We start from the raw sequence: 18098 nt of genomic DNA, 5'->3' as shown, positions 1-18098 counted from the left end.
TCAGCTCAGGTCACCATCCCAGGGTCCTGGGATCGAGTCCCGCATCAAGCTCTCTGCTCAGCAGGGAGCCTGCTTCCCCCACCCCCTGCCCCCTCTCTGTTTCTCTGCCTACTTGTGATCTCTCTCTCTGTCAAACAAATAAATAAAATCTTTAAAAAAATGTTTTCATATAATAATATGCCTTATATATCTCCAAGTAGGAGATAAAACATTCCTAGGCTTATAGGCATATTCAAGGCTCTGAGAATATTTGGAGTATAGAAACATTTAATCTTATTTAACTTATATTCCTCAAATATATTTGACAAATACATTTTTTTTCAAAGGGTCTGGACTCTTCAGTAGTCAGAAATCACCTCAAATTAATTTAAACCCAACATGGAATTTTCTGGCTTATGTAATAAGTAAGAATTCTTGATGAGTTCACAGAATGGAGAAGTTGCAGGACCTCAGGGCCTGGGACTTAGGACTCAGAAATCTCTCTTTTCATCTGTTTTTCTCTCTTGCTTTCGTCTACTTCCTTTTGGGTGTTGACCTCATTCTCTCCTAGTGTGAACAGTCTGTGACAGGCCCTTTCAACATGGAGGGGGACAACCTCAAGTGAAAGGAAAAATGTTGATCTTTATAAAAGTAAAATACTAATTAACCAAAAAGGTTTGGTTCCTGCCTGAGTCACATATCCATCCTTTGGATCAATCACTGTTATTAGGGGAGGAATGTACTAAGATTGGCAATATTCAGGCCTTTTGTCCATTTAGATGGCCTTGTCAGTGTGGTTATGTCTAGAACCTTTAAGAGAGGAGTTTGGACCGCTTATTGGGAAGAGCAGAAATAATAACTACCATTCATTCGGTCAACAGATATTTATTCAGCCTTTCTCTTCAGGCACTATTTAAGGCATTAAAGGTACAACACTGAACAAAATAAATAGATATTTCTCCCTTTGTGGAACTTACTTTCTAGTGGGGTGGCAAGTAGTAAAGATAATAGCTAAAACATGGCATGTTTGTGATAAGTACAAAGAAGGAAAAAATAAAGTAGGGAAAAGGAGTGAAAAGAATCTGTGGGGAGAAGGAAGTTGATATTTTAATTAATGTGGCCGGGGGGAGACTCACTGATGAAAAGGTGACTTTTAAATAAAGATCCAAAGGAAATGAAGGAGGAAGCCATGTTTCCTCCAAGACATTACATTCAGAAGCAACAGCAGGTGTAAAGGCCCTGAGGTTAGAGTGTACCTGTCATGTTTGGAGTCTGGAGTGGTGGGCATGGAGAAGACTGGAGGAGAGTAGGAGGAAATAAGGTCAGATTGTAGATAAGAAGTCAGATGATGCTGAGGTTGTGACTTGTCCTGACAGCATTGCCTTCCCTCTTAGTGAAATGGCTTTGAGAAGCAGAATGGCAGGATCTGACTCCTGATTTGACTGCTCTGGCTACTTTGGTGAATAGACTGGAGGCAAGAGCAGAAGCAGATAATCCAGCCAGGAAGCCAGTGCCATTATCCTGGAGAGAGAGATGATTGTAGCGGATGATAGTGGACGAGGGTAGAGGCAGTGGAGGTGGTGAGAAATAATCAGATTCTGGATATACTTTGAATGTGGGTTCAATAGGATTTGCTGGTAGAATGGTCATGGTGTGTGAGAGGAAGGTAAGTGTCTAAGATGACAGTAAGGTCTTGGCCTTAGCAATGAAAGAATGGTTGCCCTTAGCCAGATAAGGAAGACTGCAGGAAGAGCCAGTTTGAGGAGACTGTTGGTGGGCTCAGTTTTTGGATAAGTGAAGTTTGAAATGCTTATTAGACATCCAGGTGGAGATGTTCTAGGTCTGTAGTTCAGGGAGAAGGTCCTGGCTGAAGATATAAATATGTGACTCATCAGCATATAGAAGGTGTTTAAAGGCATGAGCTTTGATGAACTCACCCAGGGAGTGTGTGTAGATAGGAGAGAGCCACTCAGGGGCTGAGTTCTGAGGTACCTCAGATACCATACATGTTTATTTTAGAAAAGCTGTTAGTTTCTCTGAGAACACTAGCATTTCACAAACACAGTTTGAGATCTTCTGATCTAAAAGAACATGTCTTTAGAACTACATCTCTTTAGAGCATGTAGAATATAGTTTACTTCCTTTGGCCTTAAAAATATACTCCTATTTTTCCAATATGGGGATGATAATCTCGGTAAATGTAGCGTGTACTCTAAGACATTATGTAGAGGAATATAATCGACTGTGGGCTGTTCTTTATGTGTTGTGAATCAGGTAGTTGATTAGTGACAGATCTAGACAGGTTGCAGAGTGAGACTTGGGAAGCTAACGTTCCTAGGCATTTGATGGATTTTGGTCTGATTTTTAGTGCTATACAGCTCATTCTTTCCATTCATAATATTTATTACAGCTGAGTTATGTGCAGCATAGGTGCCCAGTACAATGAGGGATAAATTATTCTCACCCTCAGGAAATTTGGGGAAAAGACTGAAACTTTCAAAAGTATGATTCAGAAGTGAGTGCTTCCAGAGTTCCAAAGAAAGTGGGGTTGAGATGGTTAAATGGCTTATGCTTAGATGTTTAGAGGAGGTAAAAGGATGTTTAGAAAAGGTAGAAATGTGGAAAGGAAAGTTTTTATAATGAATGTGGGAGTCTACATAAACTGAATACGATTATCAGATTACCTGCCTAATTAGACAGAGCAAAGAGTGTGCTGCAGAGATGGGAAATAAAATCAGATTATTATGGAGCTGTTGGTAGTGGGAACTCTCTGGAAAGAACCCAAGGAAGATTATTCTAGGAATGATATTTTGTTAGGCGTTTGTGCCGCTTAGCCGTACCCTGTACTCTACTCTGTTTTAGAAAACAATTCATTACTGCAACTTCCTTAGGTGATAATAACAGTTTTGGCAATTTGATGTTTTTAGACCCTTCCCATGGCTGCTGCTCTTTCACTATTTATAGACTCAAATAGTTTTTTTTTTTTTAAATATTAACATTTCTTGGAGGACTAATGGTATAAACTTTGGAAAATTCCCTTACTTCTTAGAAGTAGTCATGTTCCTAACATCTAAATATCTTGCCTTTGCTTTTTCTTTGTGTTTATTTGGTTCCACTAAATTATTAGCCCTGATGTCCTTGCTTTTTGCCTCACAGCTTGCTTCTTATATGCACTACCAAATTTTAAAAATTCTGTAAAAATGCTAATGAGGGTGATGGAGTTTTAGGGCTTACTTCTCATGTCACTTATTTTCTCCAGTTAAAAACTCTGCAAATGGGGGTGGCTGGGTGGTTCGGTAGGTAGAGCATTTGAGTCTTGATCTCAGGGTCATAAGTTCAATCCCCACACTGGGTGTAGAGCTTACCAAAACAGAACAAAACAAAAAACAACAACAAAAAACAAAAACAAAAGAGAGAGAGAAAGGAAAAAACCCCAAAGATGTGGTCCATATACACTATGGAGTATGATGCCTCCATCAGAAAGGATGAATCCCCAACTTTTGTAGCAACATGGACGGGACTGGAAGAGATTATGCTGAGTGAAATAAGTCAAGCAGAGAGAGTCAATTATCATATGGTTTCACTTATTTGTGGAGCATAACAAATAACATGGAGGACAAGGGGAGTTAGAGAGGAGAAGGGAGTTGAGGGAAATTGGAAGGGGAGGTGAACCGTGAGAGACTATGGACTCTGAAAAACAATCTGAGGGTTTTGACGGGGCCGGGGGTAGGATGTTGGGGGAGCCTGGTCGTGGGATTATGGAGGGCACGTATTGCATGGAGCACTGGGTGTGGTGCAAAAACAATGAATTCTGTTACGCTGAAAAGAAATTAAAAAAAAAAAAGAAGGGTGTGATGAAGGGAAAAAAATGGAAATTGTTATTATAACCCCTATAACTTTTTTTTTTTACTGTAACCATTTTATTACTGGGGGAGATTGGACCATGTCTGCCATTTCCCATCTCAACAGTAATTCATGGCAAAAAGTACCGAGTTCCCTGGTAACTTTTGACCTAAGGGAAGGACCTTTATATTGATGATTAGTATATATCAGAAATCTGTGCCTTTCATATAGCCCTGCAAAGTTCTTATCTCCATCTTCCACAATTGTTGAAATGTCTTCCTTGAGCTGTGGGAGGTGTTTCCCATTCACTGAAGAGTGCTTGTACAGGCCTGTTCTAAGTGGAACTTGGGGAAGCCCAGGAAAGGGACAAATAACACCTATAAGATAAGCTTTCCAAGTGACCATAAGAAGCAACCTTTATTCCCCAAGAAAAATTTCTTTATACTTTTACCACCCTCCTCAAATTTCCACCTGCCATCCCTCCCTTCCTCCTCAGCTTACTTCTCAGTTCTCGTTTCCATAGTTCAAGGTTACTTGAACTACTTCTGTGGTTGTCCCCTGTATCTCCTGCCGCAGTAATCTGTCTCATTAACATTCCAAAGTGTTAGCACACTTGCCATTTAGAAGAAATTTTCTATTTTATGTTTTCCTTTACCTACTTTCCTATTCCTTGCCTTTTCTTGGTAGCAACATTTCTCTAAATAATTCTCTCTACTGCCTGTCTCCACTTCTTCATTTCCTGTTCTTCACCGGGCACTCTGGTGTCCACCGTAACTGCTCTTGTCAAGATCACCCAGCACCTCCATCTTGATGAATTCATTCATCCATTCTTAGTTCTCATCTTATTTGAACTTTAGCAGCCTGTGACTCAGCGGATATACTTTCTTCATTGAGCCCTTTCTTCACCTGATAGTTGGTGTATCCTGGTTTTCCTCTGACCTGACTGGCTGCTCTTTGAGGGTGTCCTCTGCTGAGATCTCCTCCCATTCCTATAAAAGATAAAGTGGCCCAGCGTTTAGGTCTTATCCCTCTTCTCTATCTACACTCACACTCAAGGTTGTGTCATCCTGTCTCATAGTCCTAAATTCTCTTTATGTGGTAATATCTTTTAAATGTTCGTCTTCCAACTTCACCTTTCCACCTGGGTTTTTAGTAGGCAAGTCCCACCTAAAACTTCCCAAACTCCTTATGGTAGCCTTCAAGGCTCTTACCACCTGCCCCCTACACCTGTGCGATTTTTTGTTTGCTGCTATTTTCTCTTCTTTGATCCTTTAACTACGCCCACACTCACCTCTTACTCTACCTCTCTGCCAAGCTCTTTTCTGCCTCAAGCCTTTGCACTTGCTGTTCTCTTTGCCTAGAATATTCTTTGAGCAGATCATTGCATGGCTTGTCCTCTCAATCCAGTGTAAAATGTACTTCTTCAGAGGCTTTCCCTGACTACCCTGTCTAAAATAGTACCTTCCAGCCTGTTTTATTTTTCCTTCTTAGCACTTATCACTACTTTAAATAATACTTTATTTCTCTTCTGGTAGAATGTGACTCAAGGAAGATAGAATTTGTTGATCTATCCCTGTATTCCTAGGGGTTAGATCAATGCCTGGCTCATAGCAGACTCTCAACTTACATTTATTGAGCAAGTGAATAAATAAATAAATAGTTTTATATGTAAACATAGTTTTAGGTGTAAGCCATGTGATTATACCTTCAATATTTTTGAATCCAAAGTACAGAGTAATGTTTATTATAATAGAAGGGTTAAATGTAATAGAAAAATGGCTAGCTAGAGCCTGTTGTGTGTAGACTCATATAAAGGAATTGCCTTGGGTGATATATGGAGTATCTGTTTTTGTTCCCTTCTCTGGAAATAAATTGTGTTTTCTTGGCTCTTCCCATGCAGCTGAAGAATAAGTTCATGAAAAAACTGCCACGTGATGCAGAAGCCTCCAATGTGCTTGTTGGGGAGGTTGACTTCTTGGATACTCCTTTCATTGCCTTTGTTCGGCTCCAGCAGGCAGTCATGCTGGGTGCCCTGACTGAGGTCCCTGTGCCCACAAGGTAAGCTGCTCCCTGACCTGCTGGGGTCTACTGTGTGCTTATAGAGTGGTTTTGGCTAGAGAATTAGGGATGCATCCAGGGCACGCATATTGGAAAGGTTTGATCTGAAATAATGGTTTAGCCTGTCTTTCATGCTATTAAATTACTTGGCACTTGTATAATAGTAATAATAACAATTATAATAATTATTTGGGCCATGTACTAATTTATTTATAAGGATTAGTTGGTTTAATTCTCACAGTAATATATATATTTTTAAAGTTTATTTATTTTAAGTGATCTCTACATCCAGCATGGGGCTTGAACACACAACCCTGAGATCAAGAGCCCCTCTGACTGAGCCAGCTTCTCATAATAATATTTTTAAACTTTAAAGTATAAGTGTATGGATTTTATAGATGAAGAAACGGAGTCTCAGAATTTAAGTAACTTGTCCAATGTCACATAGATGGTAAATGTTTCAGAGGTCAGAGTTGCTTTGGGTTGCTCTACATTTTATCAGATAATTGGTAACATATATATACACACATACACATGTGAATATATATATATATATATATATATATATGTGACATATATATATATATGTGACTACGTGTATATATATACGCACACATATAGAAAAATCATTAAGCTGCACACTTAAATATGCACACTTTTACTATTTTGTGTTGTATCACATCAATTCTGATTCTAAAAGGGAGCATATTAGGATTATTACGACCACGTCCCCACTGCACCAGTCTATCCACCTTGCAGCTGAACTCGAGAGTTCGAAGCTAGACTTACCGAGTGCCATAGGTAAACAGGAATTAATACTTCACTTCAGCTTGTGCTAAAGAAGCATTTAAAGAGAAGTTTGTAATCTTCAAGTTGACGTCATAAAATTATCACGTGAAGGGGGTGCTTTTTTGTGGGTACTGGGCAAGGACAGGTGACTTCCATCTCTTTTAGTTTTCCTCACGTGAGCAAGAAGGGTTGTGACTCCTCCTCAGTGATCTCAGATGGTCTCAGCCTCATACCCTGAGACAAGGGGCTCCAGGTTTGCTTTGAGCCAGGTTGGGAGAGAAATGAGAACCTTTCCTTGTGGCCTCCCGAGTCATAGATTACAGGCTATTTTTTTTCTTTTCATACAGGTATTTTCTCCTTATTCTTCTATTTCTTAGACACTTAAAATGGGAATAAGGATTATTCCTTATTCCGGTCGCTAGTAGGCAGTCAGTGGACAAATGGCAAAGGAAAGGAAATGATCATAACTTACTCAATTAATGGGATCATCACAATTCGTGTTTTCTGTAACTTGGTTGTTCACTTGAAAACATTCCGGCCGAGCCTTGCAGTTCTACCTGAGCAATCACCTGCCAGGCCGCTCGCTGACTCAGATCATGGCTGGCGTCTAGCTCTTGTGCCCCTACGGTTTCTTTCATGTCTCTTTGGACTAATTTTACTGGGGCTGAAGGAAAAAAAAAAAACAAAACATGTCACGAAGTGTTAAGTTGCTCTTGCATTTTCATTTTTCTTACTTTTCTCTAGAAGCTACAAGAAAAAAATATTTTAAAGGGCTTTTTATTTAACAATAACAGGAGTTCATTGTGCAGCCAATCATGACCATTTGTGTACCTCTCTTATCATCTGCTCCCATCTGGCTCATTCTTTTCTTCTGTACAGGAGAGTGTTTCCAGTCTACAGGTGAAATACAGCATCATTTGAATGAACAAAAGATGCTCGGTATTTCAAGGGAATGTAATTCAATAATGCCATAAAACTATTTCAGGGCAATAATCTGAACAATATATCCAAGCATGTTAACATTTTTCCAGGAAACAGTTTTATCCATTTGCTGTCCTCTGAACCACTGCGTGCTATAATCACTGAGTAGGGAGTCTCATTAGCCTTTTTGTGTATGAGTAATGTGGGGCCATTTACAATGGCTGCATCCTGTGAAATCCAATCAAGGAAATCCCACAAGGAGCGGGGTAGTTATTATGAAGGACTGCCTCTATACTCAGTGGTGTGCTTTAAGGCGCTACCCTGTCCTACTGTGGTGAGACCTGAAAAGTCTGGTTTTGTGGACATTTGCTAAATGTCATTTTTCCTTGAGAAGGGGGAAGAAAGTTATGCTCTTACATTTATGATTGTTAATATTACTACATGTAATAAGTGATATTATGGCCATGCACTTTTTGAGAAGCTGGATCTAGCGGCTATATGTAGCAACAAGGTTCTCTAGTTAGTTACTGGCTGAATGTACTTGAGCTTGGTGCTTGGACCTGGACTGGTGCCAGCTGGGCAGATGCTACCTGCCTAGGGGCCCTTCTTGCCATCCATGTGAAGGCAAACAAACTGTTCTTTGATATTTGGCGACTTGATAGGGTAGGTTTATGATTCTCCCAGTATCTTGTGGATACTTGACTCGCTGTCATCTTCTGTCTGTCCACGGAGGCTGCCACTCACTTATATTTATGAGCGATGTAGGGGAGAAGTAGTATTATTCCCATTTCACAGCTGAGAGATGGAGGCAACGGGAGAACCATATTCAGTGCTAGAAACAGAACTGCAGATTTCTCACTTGAAGCCAGGCTTTTGGGGAGAATCTAAGGAGCTATGTAGACTGGATCTGAGCAAAATACATTAAGGTTTTCCCATGAAGAAAGATAAAAGACCCTGGTCAGTTTGCTCTTTTCTGATCTTGATTTTTACATTTAAGGCAAATACTATTCAGTAAGTTCTGGTCCTCTACAAAATTAGAATGTTTACCCTTTCCATATCAGTGTCAGTTAATATTATTTTACGTGATACATGGTGATGTGCCCGAGAGCGGCAGTTTGTGCTTAATTATCAAAACCATAGAAAATCTCATTTTAGGGATTGGGATGGAGATCCCGCTACTTCAGTCCTGTCGTGTCCAACAGTTCAGTTGCTAGCTGCTGCTTGCCTTATGTAATGGGGTTGGTTATGGTGCATTTGTGGTCCTCATTTATCTATTGTGGAAGCTACAGTTTAGCCATCGTTTCCAAAGTCGCTAAATATGAATAATGGCTTATTTGATTCACTGCTGTTTTGAGAGCAGGGAGTAAAGGATTGGTACATGCTGAGTTTATTCTAGAAATAGCTGTGATATATCAGGAAGGGGGGGTGCACATCCTTTCTGAAAAGATTGAGTGGTTTAGGAAGGCTGGCTCTTTTTCTGATATTATGCCCTGTTTCTGCCTATAATTATTTTGTGAATGTGAGTATAGTCCACTGATTCTGGACAGAGATCATCTGGTACTTATTTTTGTTGTGGAGAATGCTAGAGGCACCCTCCTCAGGCATAATTAGGTCTGTGAAAAAGCTCACAAGAGTAGAGGAGCCTCATGCAGATTCTTGAGACAACTAGCACGATCAAAAATTCTAACTATGACTTTATTTCTGGTTATGAGTGGATAAAAAGAACTCAGTAACATAAATTAATTTATTTTCCCCAGCTGTCAACATGGCTGTGCCCTTCCAGCCACACAAATGTGATGTTTACTCTAATTTGTTAATCAAGAAAAAAGCTTCTGGTTAAAAATAACATCTGTCCATTGACAAAAACCAGCTTGGGTCATGAAAGGAGTTTTCAGTATGTTATAAAAGCTGAGTTTGGCAAGATGTACTTCTATCATAAAAGTTGTAACAGCTTTTGCTTCTTTGAGGGTTAAAGGGAAAAGAACATGTTTCAGTCAGAGGGAACGTCAACTTGATGAGTTGTTCTGTGTTGCTAGTTTTCCAGACCTCTCATCACCATTTCAACAATGCAGCCCAAATTAGGGGGTTCTTAAGGGTTTCTGTTCCTACAGAGGAAATTCTTGACCTGAGGTGATGTTTCCTACTACCTACAGATGGCTAGATTTCTTCTATCACTTTAAAAGTTTGAATTTATTGAGTGGTCCCTGACTGGAGTAATGGAAAATTTTCACTGATATGTAACATTTTGTTTCTGTTGGGCAGAATTGATTCTCCATTAAAGAATAAATAAATAAATACATGTATTAATAAATATTTATATATTACATAGAATATATATCTGGGTTTTTAAAGGAAAAATTACATTATCCAGGAAAGAGAAATTGTACCTTTATATTTAAGTTACCGGAATAATATAATTCTCATATATTGGGCTTATTCCTATTATATATATTTTAGTCACTATTGGTCTACTACTTCCATTCGTTCTTTGGTACCTGTTAGCAGAGACCAGAGTAAATATTTACAGAAAACATAGGCCCTCATCTCATAGGGCTTAAATTAGAGGCTCCATTACTTTCCCAGCTCTTGGAATAGTTACCTATCATCTGCCAAAGTTTATTGAGGACTACCAATAACTGAGCGTATTTGTCTCACTTTCTAACAAGATAGTATTTTTGGCTTTGTTGCCATATAGCCAACCTGATAATTAATTCACACGTCAGTTGATACACATGTATTTATTTCCATGATGTGTATTTGTAAACTATCATGGTGATGGTGATGTAGGACAAGGTAGGAAGAGGTACGGAGTGGTTCTGGAAAGATTTTAGATATTATGTCTTACTGAAACACTAATGTTTAGACACATTAAAATAGCAAAAGATGGTGGGTAGAGGAAACCCTTTATTTAAAAATGTGTCAGGTAAAGGATCCAGGTGTTTGATATTTTCTCTTGCTACCCTGCATCAGTCATCAGTCCCCTTTGCCTAAAACTATGTTATTACCACCCTGACAGCTAGCCATTTCTAGACAGGCAAGGAGGACTGGGGAATGTGATGAGTACTGATATAAATCTGTTACTGGATTTATATTTTGCTTTAGTGGTTCAATATTTTTTGCATGTGTTGCACTCAAATCAGTGACCTGTCCCTTTAGTAAAGTACAGTTTACTGTCATAAGGAAGCCCTTTGTAATACTATACGTAGTGGTATACAATTTAGGTCCAGCTTTGAACAAAGAAAGGTTCTAGTATCAACTGAACTTCAGAATTAGAAGAACTAAAAATCCAATTTTAATAATGACTTCCTTCATACTTGAGCAGACTTTTGTGCCTGCCGATTGCTTTTGCTTTTTCATCTATTGTGATAACACTTGAAAGTGAGTGTGCCGCCTCATGCCGGAACTGGTTTCTAAGCAAATAAGTATTGAACAGCTTTATGGTTATTTCGGTATAAAATCAAAACATTGAATCTTTGAGATACCTTCTTATATTCTTAATTTCTATTTTTTTCCCCTTTCCCTTTTGGATTGAATTTTATAATGAAAAGAAGAAATTATTTATTCAAGGGCTTTTGGGAACAAACCCTAACACTTTGAAGAATACTTGCTATCAACCCATTTTTATTTAAAGTGGAGCATATAGGGGTTCCTGGGTGGCTCAGTTGGTTAGGCATCTGCCTTTAGCTCAGGTCATGATCCCAGGGTCCTGGGATTGAGCCCCACATCGGGGTCCCTGATCAGCGGGGAGCCTGCTTCTTGCTTCCACCCTACTTGCACTGTCTCTCTCTCTCTGTCAAATAAATAAATAAATCTTTAAAAAATGAAGTAAGGTATATCAATAAATAAGTAAAAAATAAAATTTTATTAAGCAATTCCCCTTGGTCCCATAAAATTTTACCTAAGATTTCTTGTTCCCAACTAAGTATCCGCAACATCTTTCACCAGGGTGACCCGTGGAAGTCGTAGGTTGGGCAGGTAATACTAGGCAGAATTGTACGCTAAGAAGAACTGGAGGTGAGAAGGCCTGTCTGCTCTCTCTCATTTACTAGGCACAATCTCGGCTCATCCACCAACCTCCTCGAGCCTCAGCATCCTCACCATTAAATGAGAATAACAGAACATTCTTATTGCAAAAAGGTATATGGAGTTTAAATGAGGTGATGAATGTGAAATGCTTTGCAAGCTTTAAAAAGCTGAGCAAACGTGATACGATCATTTTTATTGCCCTTATTGTCTACATATTAGGTGAGCCATGATCATAAGCAAGGCAGAGATGTATCCATGTTGCCTTTTATTTATTTTTTTCTTAGTCACTTACTTACTGGGTTTCTTCCTCCCTAGTCAAGACACAACCTAAGTCGGGATAAGCTCATTATTGCAAATTTCAGGACCTACTTACCATAGAGCAGTGAGTGTGCATTATCAAGAAAACAAGTTTGGAAAGGAAAATGAGGGCACCCAGAAAAGAATTTTAACCATCTGAGAATGATGCTTTATTTTGAATATTTCTCTCATATTTCTTTTTCTTTACTTTGGCTGTCAGCATGTGGCTTACTTATAGAGGATTTGGTTTTTGCTGACCTCCAGTCACTTCTGAGCAGAAATATTTCATAAAAGTATGGAAAGGATCATTTGTCATTATTCGTATTGAGTAAGGAAAAGTCAGAAATCTGAAGATGTTCTAAGTCTTTCTGGTTATTGTGCTTAATGGGTTTTCTTCAAAATTTTGAAAGTCAGTAGAAATGGAGAGGGAAGAAAGTTTAAAAAAAGGAGATTGAATGACTCCCAAAGTGAAGTTCTCTGGCTCAGTAAGAAACTTCTCAAGGTTTCCATGTGAAGTTCTCCCTTGCCTCCAGAGAAACAACAGTTTGTTGAAAGAGCATCTGTCACATTACCAAGAATATTCCCTTTGTTTTAAAGATGAATTCTGGACCTGTGCTTTTTATCAACCAAGATAAATGTGTCTCAATTTTATGTATATTAACTTTGATGAAATGTGTTTTATAGCTTTTGCTTCTTTCCTCTTCCATTAGGTTCTTGTTCATTCTCTTAGGTCCTAAGGGAAAAGCCAAGTCCTACCATGAGATTGGCAGAGCCATTGCCACCTTGATGTCTGATGAGGTAGGCGGTCCAGAACATGGTGATCCGTGAACGTCCCACTTGTATAGTTTTTGTACTGTGAATTGGCTGTCACAATGTATTCAGTTAGAATTATGTGGCTACCAGTCTTCTCTATGACACGAGGCACAGTCATTCATGGCAGATAGCTGATCTCTCTACAGTTTTCAAAAAAAAAAAAAATTATGCTGGAACAAGATTAGTTTCTTTTCTTTTTCTAAGCATTGTAATTCTTCAAACTGATGTATGTGAAATATTCTTTAAAAAGTTCACATCACTGTATTAATTTAAGCTTTATCTCTTAAAATGTTTAACATATTCATTCTGGGAGTTCAGGTGTCCATATATCACATCAGAAATAATGGGTTCTATAAAGTAACGCATAATGAAATGGATCATGCATTTTTTTCTTAGGTATCAGAAAGTACCTGTTTTTATGGTCTTCTTATCTTGTGGGAAGGAATTATACACACACTAAAATGCTGTAGCAACCGTTACTGCAGAGTATCTAGTACTTTGGAATTATAGCCTTACTCTCATAACAGCTTGAATGTTGTTACACATGTTTTAGACACAATGAAACCCTAAACCCTAGTCTCAGTAGGAGAAATACAATTAGGATATGGGATCGTTGATTTCTGCCTCTGTGTCTTTTTAACTTACTATCTTCCCAAATGTTTTACTTTTGCTTTATTACCTGATTGTTAGCTTCTCCGTGTGTTAAGTGGAGAATAGGGCATTTAGTTATGGTAGTTCAGCTTGGTGATTACTCACATGGTTGCTTAATGTGAGACCAAGAGCATTGATGTATAGCTATGCTGGCTTTCCCCCTTGAGGCAACTAAGCCTCTCAGGGGGTTCTTTTATTGATTTCTGTATGTTTATATTTTCTTAAAAAAAATCCTTCCACCTAAGATGTAGCAGTGAGAAATGCTTTAGGCTCTAAGTGACAGAAAAAAAAAAAATCTGATTTATAGTGGCTTAAACTATTCGGGTTTTTTTTTTTTTTGTTTGTTTGTTTTTTTACACACATGTCAGGAAATTTGGAGGTAGGCAGTGGCCAGAGTTGGTTTAACGTCACCGCTTCATGATAAATCAAGAGCCAAGGCTCTTGCTTTGGCATCTTAAGATGGCTACTGCCATCAGCCCCAGCCATCTCTTCTGTATTCAAGGCAGGAAAAAGGGGGCGGGAATGTTAGCAGGAGCTGTCTCTTTTAACAGGTATCCTAAAGGTTTCCAGACAGCTTTTTCCTTCTATCTCATTGGTCAGAACTGTCAGTCCTTATCTTCGGGGGTGGCTGGAAGAGTGACCTTCTGACTTTCCAGCCTCTGCAGTTGTTGTGCCGCAGCGGACGAGGTGCTGGCACCGTGGACGGCCCTGCCCTCAACCTCATAACCCCCAGACTGTGACATGTTATTTGTTTGACAGCTTTTAAAAATTCTTGTCGAAGAGAAGAGATTTAGCAGCAGTCTTTAAGCATAGGCAAGGATGTTTAGCAGGAGCCAGCTTTTCTCCTGAAGACTAAAGAATTTGACTTATGAGGTATGAAAAGGTGTAAAGGACTTTTCAGATCATCAGCTAGGTTGGAAGAATGGGATGGTTGGCGAAGAGGATTATGTGCGTCTGGAAGCTCCTTCATTGGCTATCTATATAAAAGACACGATGCATTTGCTGCCTTGGATGGTTTAGTTATTGCCTCGCTAAAAGGTTAGACAGACGATCACCTGCTTAAAGCCCTTTGCTTTATGTGTTACAGGTATAACTTGGATTTTTCTTCCTTTAATAGCTGACATTATTTGTGTGTTTGAGAGTTGCAATGTTTGGGTCTTAACCCGATCTTAACACTCCGCTTGAACTTTTCCTTTTTGAATTACCAGCAATGGTTTGTCCCAGTCGTTTTGATTTCAGAGAATGACTCTTTTGTGTATTTCTCCAGACCATTTTCATGTGGCTTCCACAGCAGCTATAGCAGTAATGGTGCCTACCAGTGGGAGATGAAAGGCAATGTTGTGTTGCAGTATTGATAAAAATAAAAAAACATATAAAAGAAACACAACTGTTTTCTCCTGCCTCTACTTATATTCTTTGGGTTCGCAATCAGAATAGCAAAATAGTTTGGGACAAGCTGATAGGAAGTATGAGAATATGATTATACTGAATATATATTAAATATCAAAATGGATTATAGATCGCCTTTTTCAGGCTCACCATGCTATGAGGCATGTGAGGCATGTAGAGGCACATAGAGGGTTCTCTTGTTAATCAGCACATCTCTTATCCTTTAGGTGTTCCATGACATTGCTTATAAAGCGAAAGACAGGCAGGACCTGATTGCTGGCATCGACGAGTTCCTAGATGAAGTCATTGTCCTTCCCCCTGGAGAATGGGATCCAGCAATCAGGATAGAGCCTCCCAAGAGTCTTCCATCATCTGACAAAAGGTAAATTATCAGGCAATTGGGAGTTTTCATCCTTGGGGAGGAGGCTGTGTGCAGAAAAAGAAATGGGGTCAGGTGACTGTCCTAATACTGTGTTTTCAGGTTCCCATTTAACTTGATGTATTCTCTCAAAGGAATCGCATAGGTGTTTTGGCTTGGCATTTCGTTGACACTGTAAAATGAATGGTATGTTGTTATTTTATTTGGTGATTGCTAGCTAGCGATCTCAGATTATGATATTGGAATACACCGCAGAGATTTTTGGAGAGAATGTGTTGGGGACTTCCTCTATGTGTAGAAAGATCGGTTTCCTCAAGATGAGTCCCTATAGACTTAAGAGGTCAAGAAATTGGGTGAGATAATTTTGGAGAAGTCATTTTCTGGAAATCTGTTATTTTCTAGGTGAGACAGTTTCTCCTCTTGTATAATATACAACTCATTCAGCTTTTTATTCATCAGTCATTTGTCTTCCGTCTAAATATAACACTTTAAGAATTGCCTGCCAGGATGGCAGAAGGATATAATGACCTTTCTCCCAATCTCTTCATCAGTCTAGTGCATGTCACAGCTAAGAAGCAGATGAATAAAATAAACTCATAATTCTCTTGATTTCTATTGTCTTGCTTAGAAAGAATATGTACTCAGGTGGAGAGAATGTTCAGATGAATGGGGACACACCCCATGATGGAGGCCACGGAGGAGGAGGAGGGGGACACGCAGATTGTGAAGAATTGCAGCGAACTGGACGGTAACTGATGGATTCTTTTGACATTCATGATGAGGCTCTCTTGAGATCTTAATTTCCCTTCATCTTCCTATTGGCATTTGAATCACTGGCCAAGAGACCTTTATGTTGATTAGTCACAGGCACTAGGGACACAACATTGAATTAAACAAAAACCCCATGTCCTTTTGGGTCTTCCTTTGTAGGAGTGGGAGACAGACACTAAGCAGGTGAAAGTGATGGTTTTCTGGGGAAAACTAAAGCAGAAGTAGGGAGTTTGGTGATGGGAGAAAGGTATTCCAATTTAAATAGGGTGGTCAGAGAAGGCTTTGCAGAGAAGTGCAGCCTGTGAGGAAAGTCCTGAAGGAGGTGTGGAGACAGACCCAGCAGACTGGGTGTGGGGAGAGGAGACAGCAAAGAGCCTGTGGTATGTGGTGGGTTGGCATCCAGGCCATGAAGTGAGAGAGGAGGTGTTAGAAAGTCAGCGGGCCTACAGGTTGGTGTGAGTGAGCAGCCACAAGACAGCCATGGGCCTGTCTTCCTCATTTGGTTTTTGGGATTCCATCTCTTCCCTGTACATTTACTTACTAATGGGGAATGTGTTATAGACATGAGGGACCCACAGATCATGGTCTTCCTAGCCTGCAGTTGGGGATTCAGGTTTTCCAGTTGCTTGTAAGTCTCCTTTTATGATACGTCTTCCTTTTCTTTGCCCTGTTAGATGTTCCATTTTCTTTTGGATTAAGTAAAATTTTAAGTAGGGTACTCGTTTTATAAAGATAGAGCTTTTTAAGGACAGCAAGGGTTTTTTGGAAACACAAAAGTATGCCTTTTTAATATGCAGTTGAATCCAAATACAATGATTTTATTCCTCTGATGACTGCTTGGGTTTCTCTCTGAAATTGAGGGGACATTATTTCCCTTCCCTTTTTTCTTAAAGAATAGAGAACACAAAACCTTCTCTCCCCCTATTTTTTCCCTGAATAGTTCTTCACAAACTATTTTTAGTATGAATATCCTTTTCATTTTCTAAAGGTATGAGTTCTAGGATTCAACTTCTTTCTCTATTTGTTTATTTCAAGATATGAAACATTTTAATAGAGGAAATATGGATTTCTGAATTCCTTGCTTTATCTGCTGTTAACTTTACAACTGCTTTTACAAAGTGTATGTCACTAGGAAGGTCAGTTTTGATAATGATAAATAATAGTAATTATGATAGGATTAATACCTTATATGTTTTCTTTGACAGTTTAAAAATAATTTTATGAAAATGAGCTCATTGGCATGCAACATATAGAATTATATCATGTCTTTAAAAATTCAACTCCTTCATTTAATAAATAAATAATAGAATTCCATGCTTGTATATTTCCCTTCTTCCTAAATGCACTGAGTGTGTGCAGCATGCCCGGTACCATGCTCAGCCCTGTGCCTACCAAGAAAACGGAAGTAGACCACCGAGGGCAGTGAGGGCCAGAAGCCCTTCCGCCTACCCTCCCCCCACAACAGTCCTGATAAAGTATGATAGCCTGCGGTGGAAATCTGAACTCTAAGTGGAGGATCAGGACTTCAGAGAGCTGCTGAATTAGGAGGGTGGGCCTCCTAGACAGCAGGCAGGTCATGGGGAAAGCTGAGATTTGAGGTTTGGTTGGGAGGATAGGTGGACTGATGCCCAAATAAGGCAGCTGACCTATTCATGTGTCATGTGCTCTTCCTCCTTATACTGGCCTGGCTTCCTCCCTTCATTCCTCTGGGACCTTATCCCAAAGTCCCCCACTTGGAGGTCCGTTCTGACCACTCTAATATTTCAGCCATTGCTTCTCTAGCACTTCATGACCGTCTTCCCCACTTAATTTTTACCTTGATTTTTAGCACCATGAATTTGACTTCTGTTGTCTGTCCACCATCTAGAAATCAAAATCCCTGCGGGCAGATGTTTGTGTTCTGTCGTTCCCTGGTGCGTCTCCAGCACCCAGAGTCGGGCTGGGCATATCGGAGGTGCTCAGTAAACACTTGTGGAAGGATGAATGGGGCCGGAAAGGAAACTATGGCAAGATTATAAAGGGCCTTACATGCTGTGCTCACACGTTTGGATGTTTCTCTTCAAACAGTGAAAAATTTTAATTTATCTACACAATTCACTCTCGTCTAAAAACCAACTGTCTGTTTTTTAGGGAATGTGACACCCAATTTAGTGACCACAATAGAGGCAGATAGAAGAAAATG

At 39.5% G+C, this 18098-nt stretch overlaps 1 protein-coding gene across 2 annotated transcripts in view; it reads left to right on the top strand.

The window, feature by feature from the left end:
- Positions 1-18098, top strand: part of SLC4A4 (solute carrier family 4 member 4) — a 266399-nt gene that overhangs the window by 144209 nt on the left and 104092 nt on the right. For both annotated transcript variants that reach the window (XM_032843239.1, XM_032843305.1), the window contains exons 9-12: positions 5723-5880; positions 12624-12711; positions 14994-15148; positions 15774-15893. In XM_032843239.1, the coding sequence (XP_032699130.1) occupies positions 5723-5880; positions 12624-12711; positions 14994-15148; positions 15774-15893 (521 nt within the window). The remainder of the gene's footprint in view (positions 1-5722; positions 5881-12623; positions 12712-14993; positions 15149-15773; positions 15894-18098) is intronic.

The sequence above is a fragment of the Lontra canadensis genome, unplaced genomic scaffold, assembly GCF_010015895.1.
Source record: "Lontra canadensis isolate GAN:19392208 unplaced genomic scaffold, GSC_riverotter_1.0 scaffold1, whole genome shotgun sequence".
In the NCBI taxonomy this organism is placed as follows: domain Eukaryota; kingdom Metazoa; phylum Chordata; class Mammalia; order Carnivora; family Mustelidae; genus Lontra; species Lontra canadensis.
The sequence above is the reverse complement of the archived record's forward strand: the minus strand, read 5'-3'. Positions and strand labels throughout refer to the sequence as shown.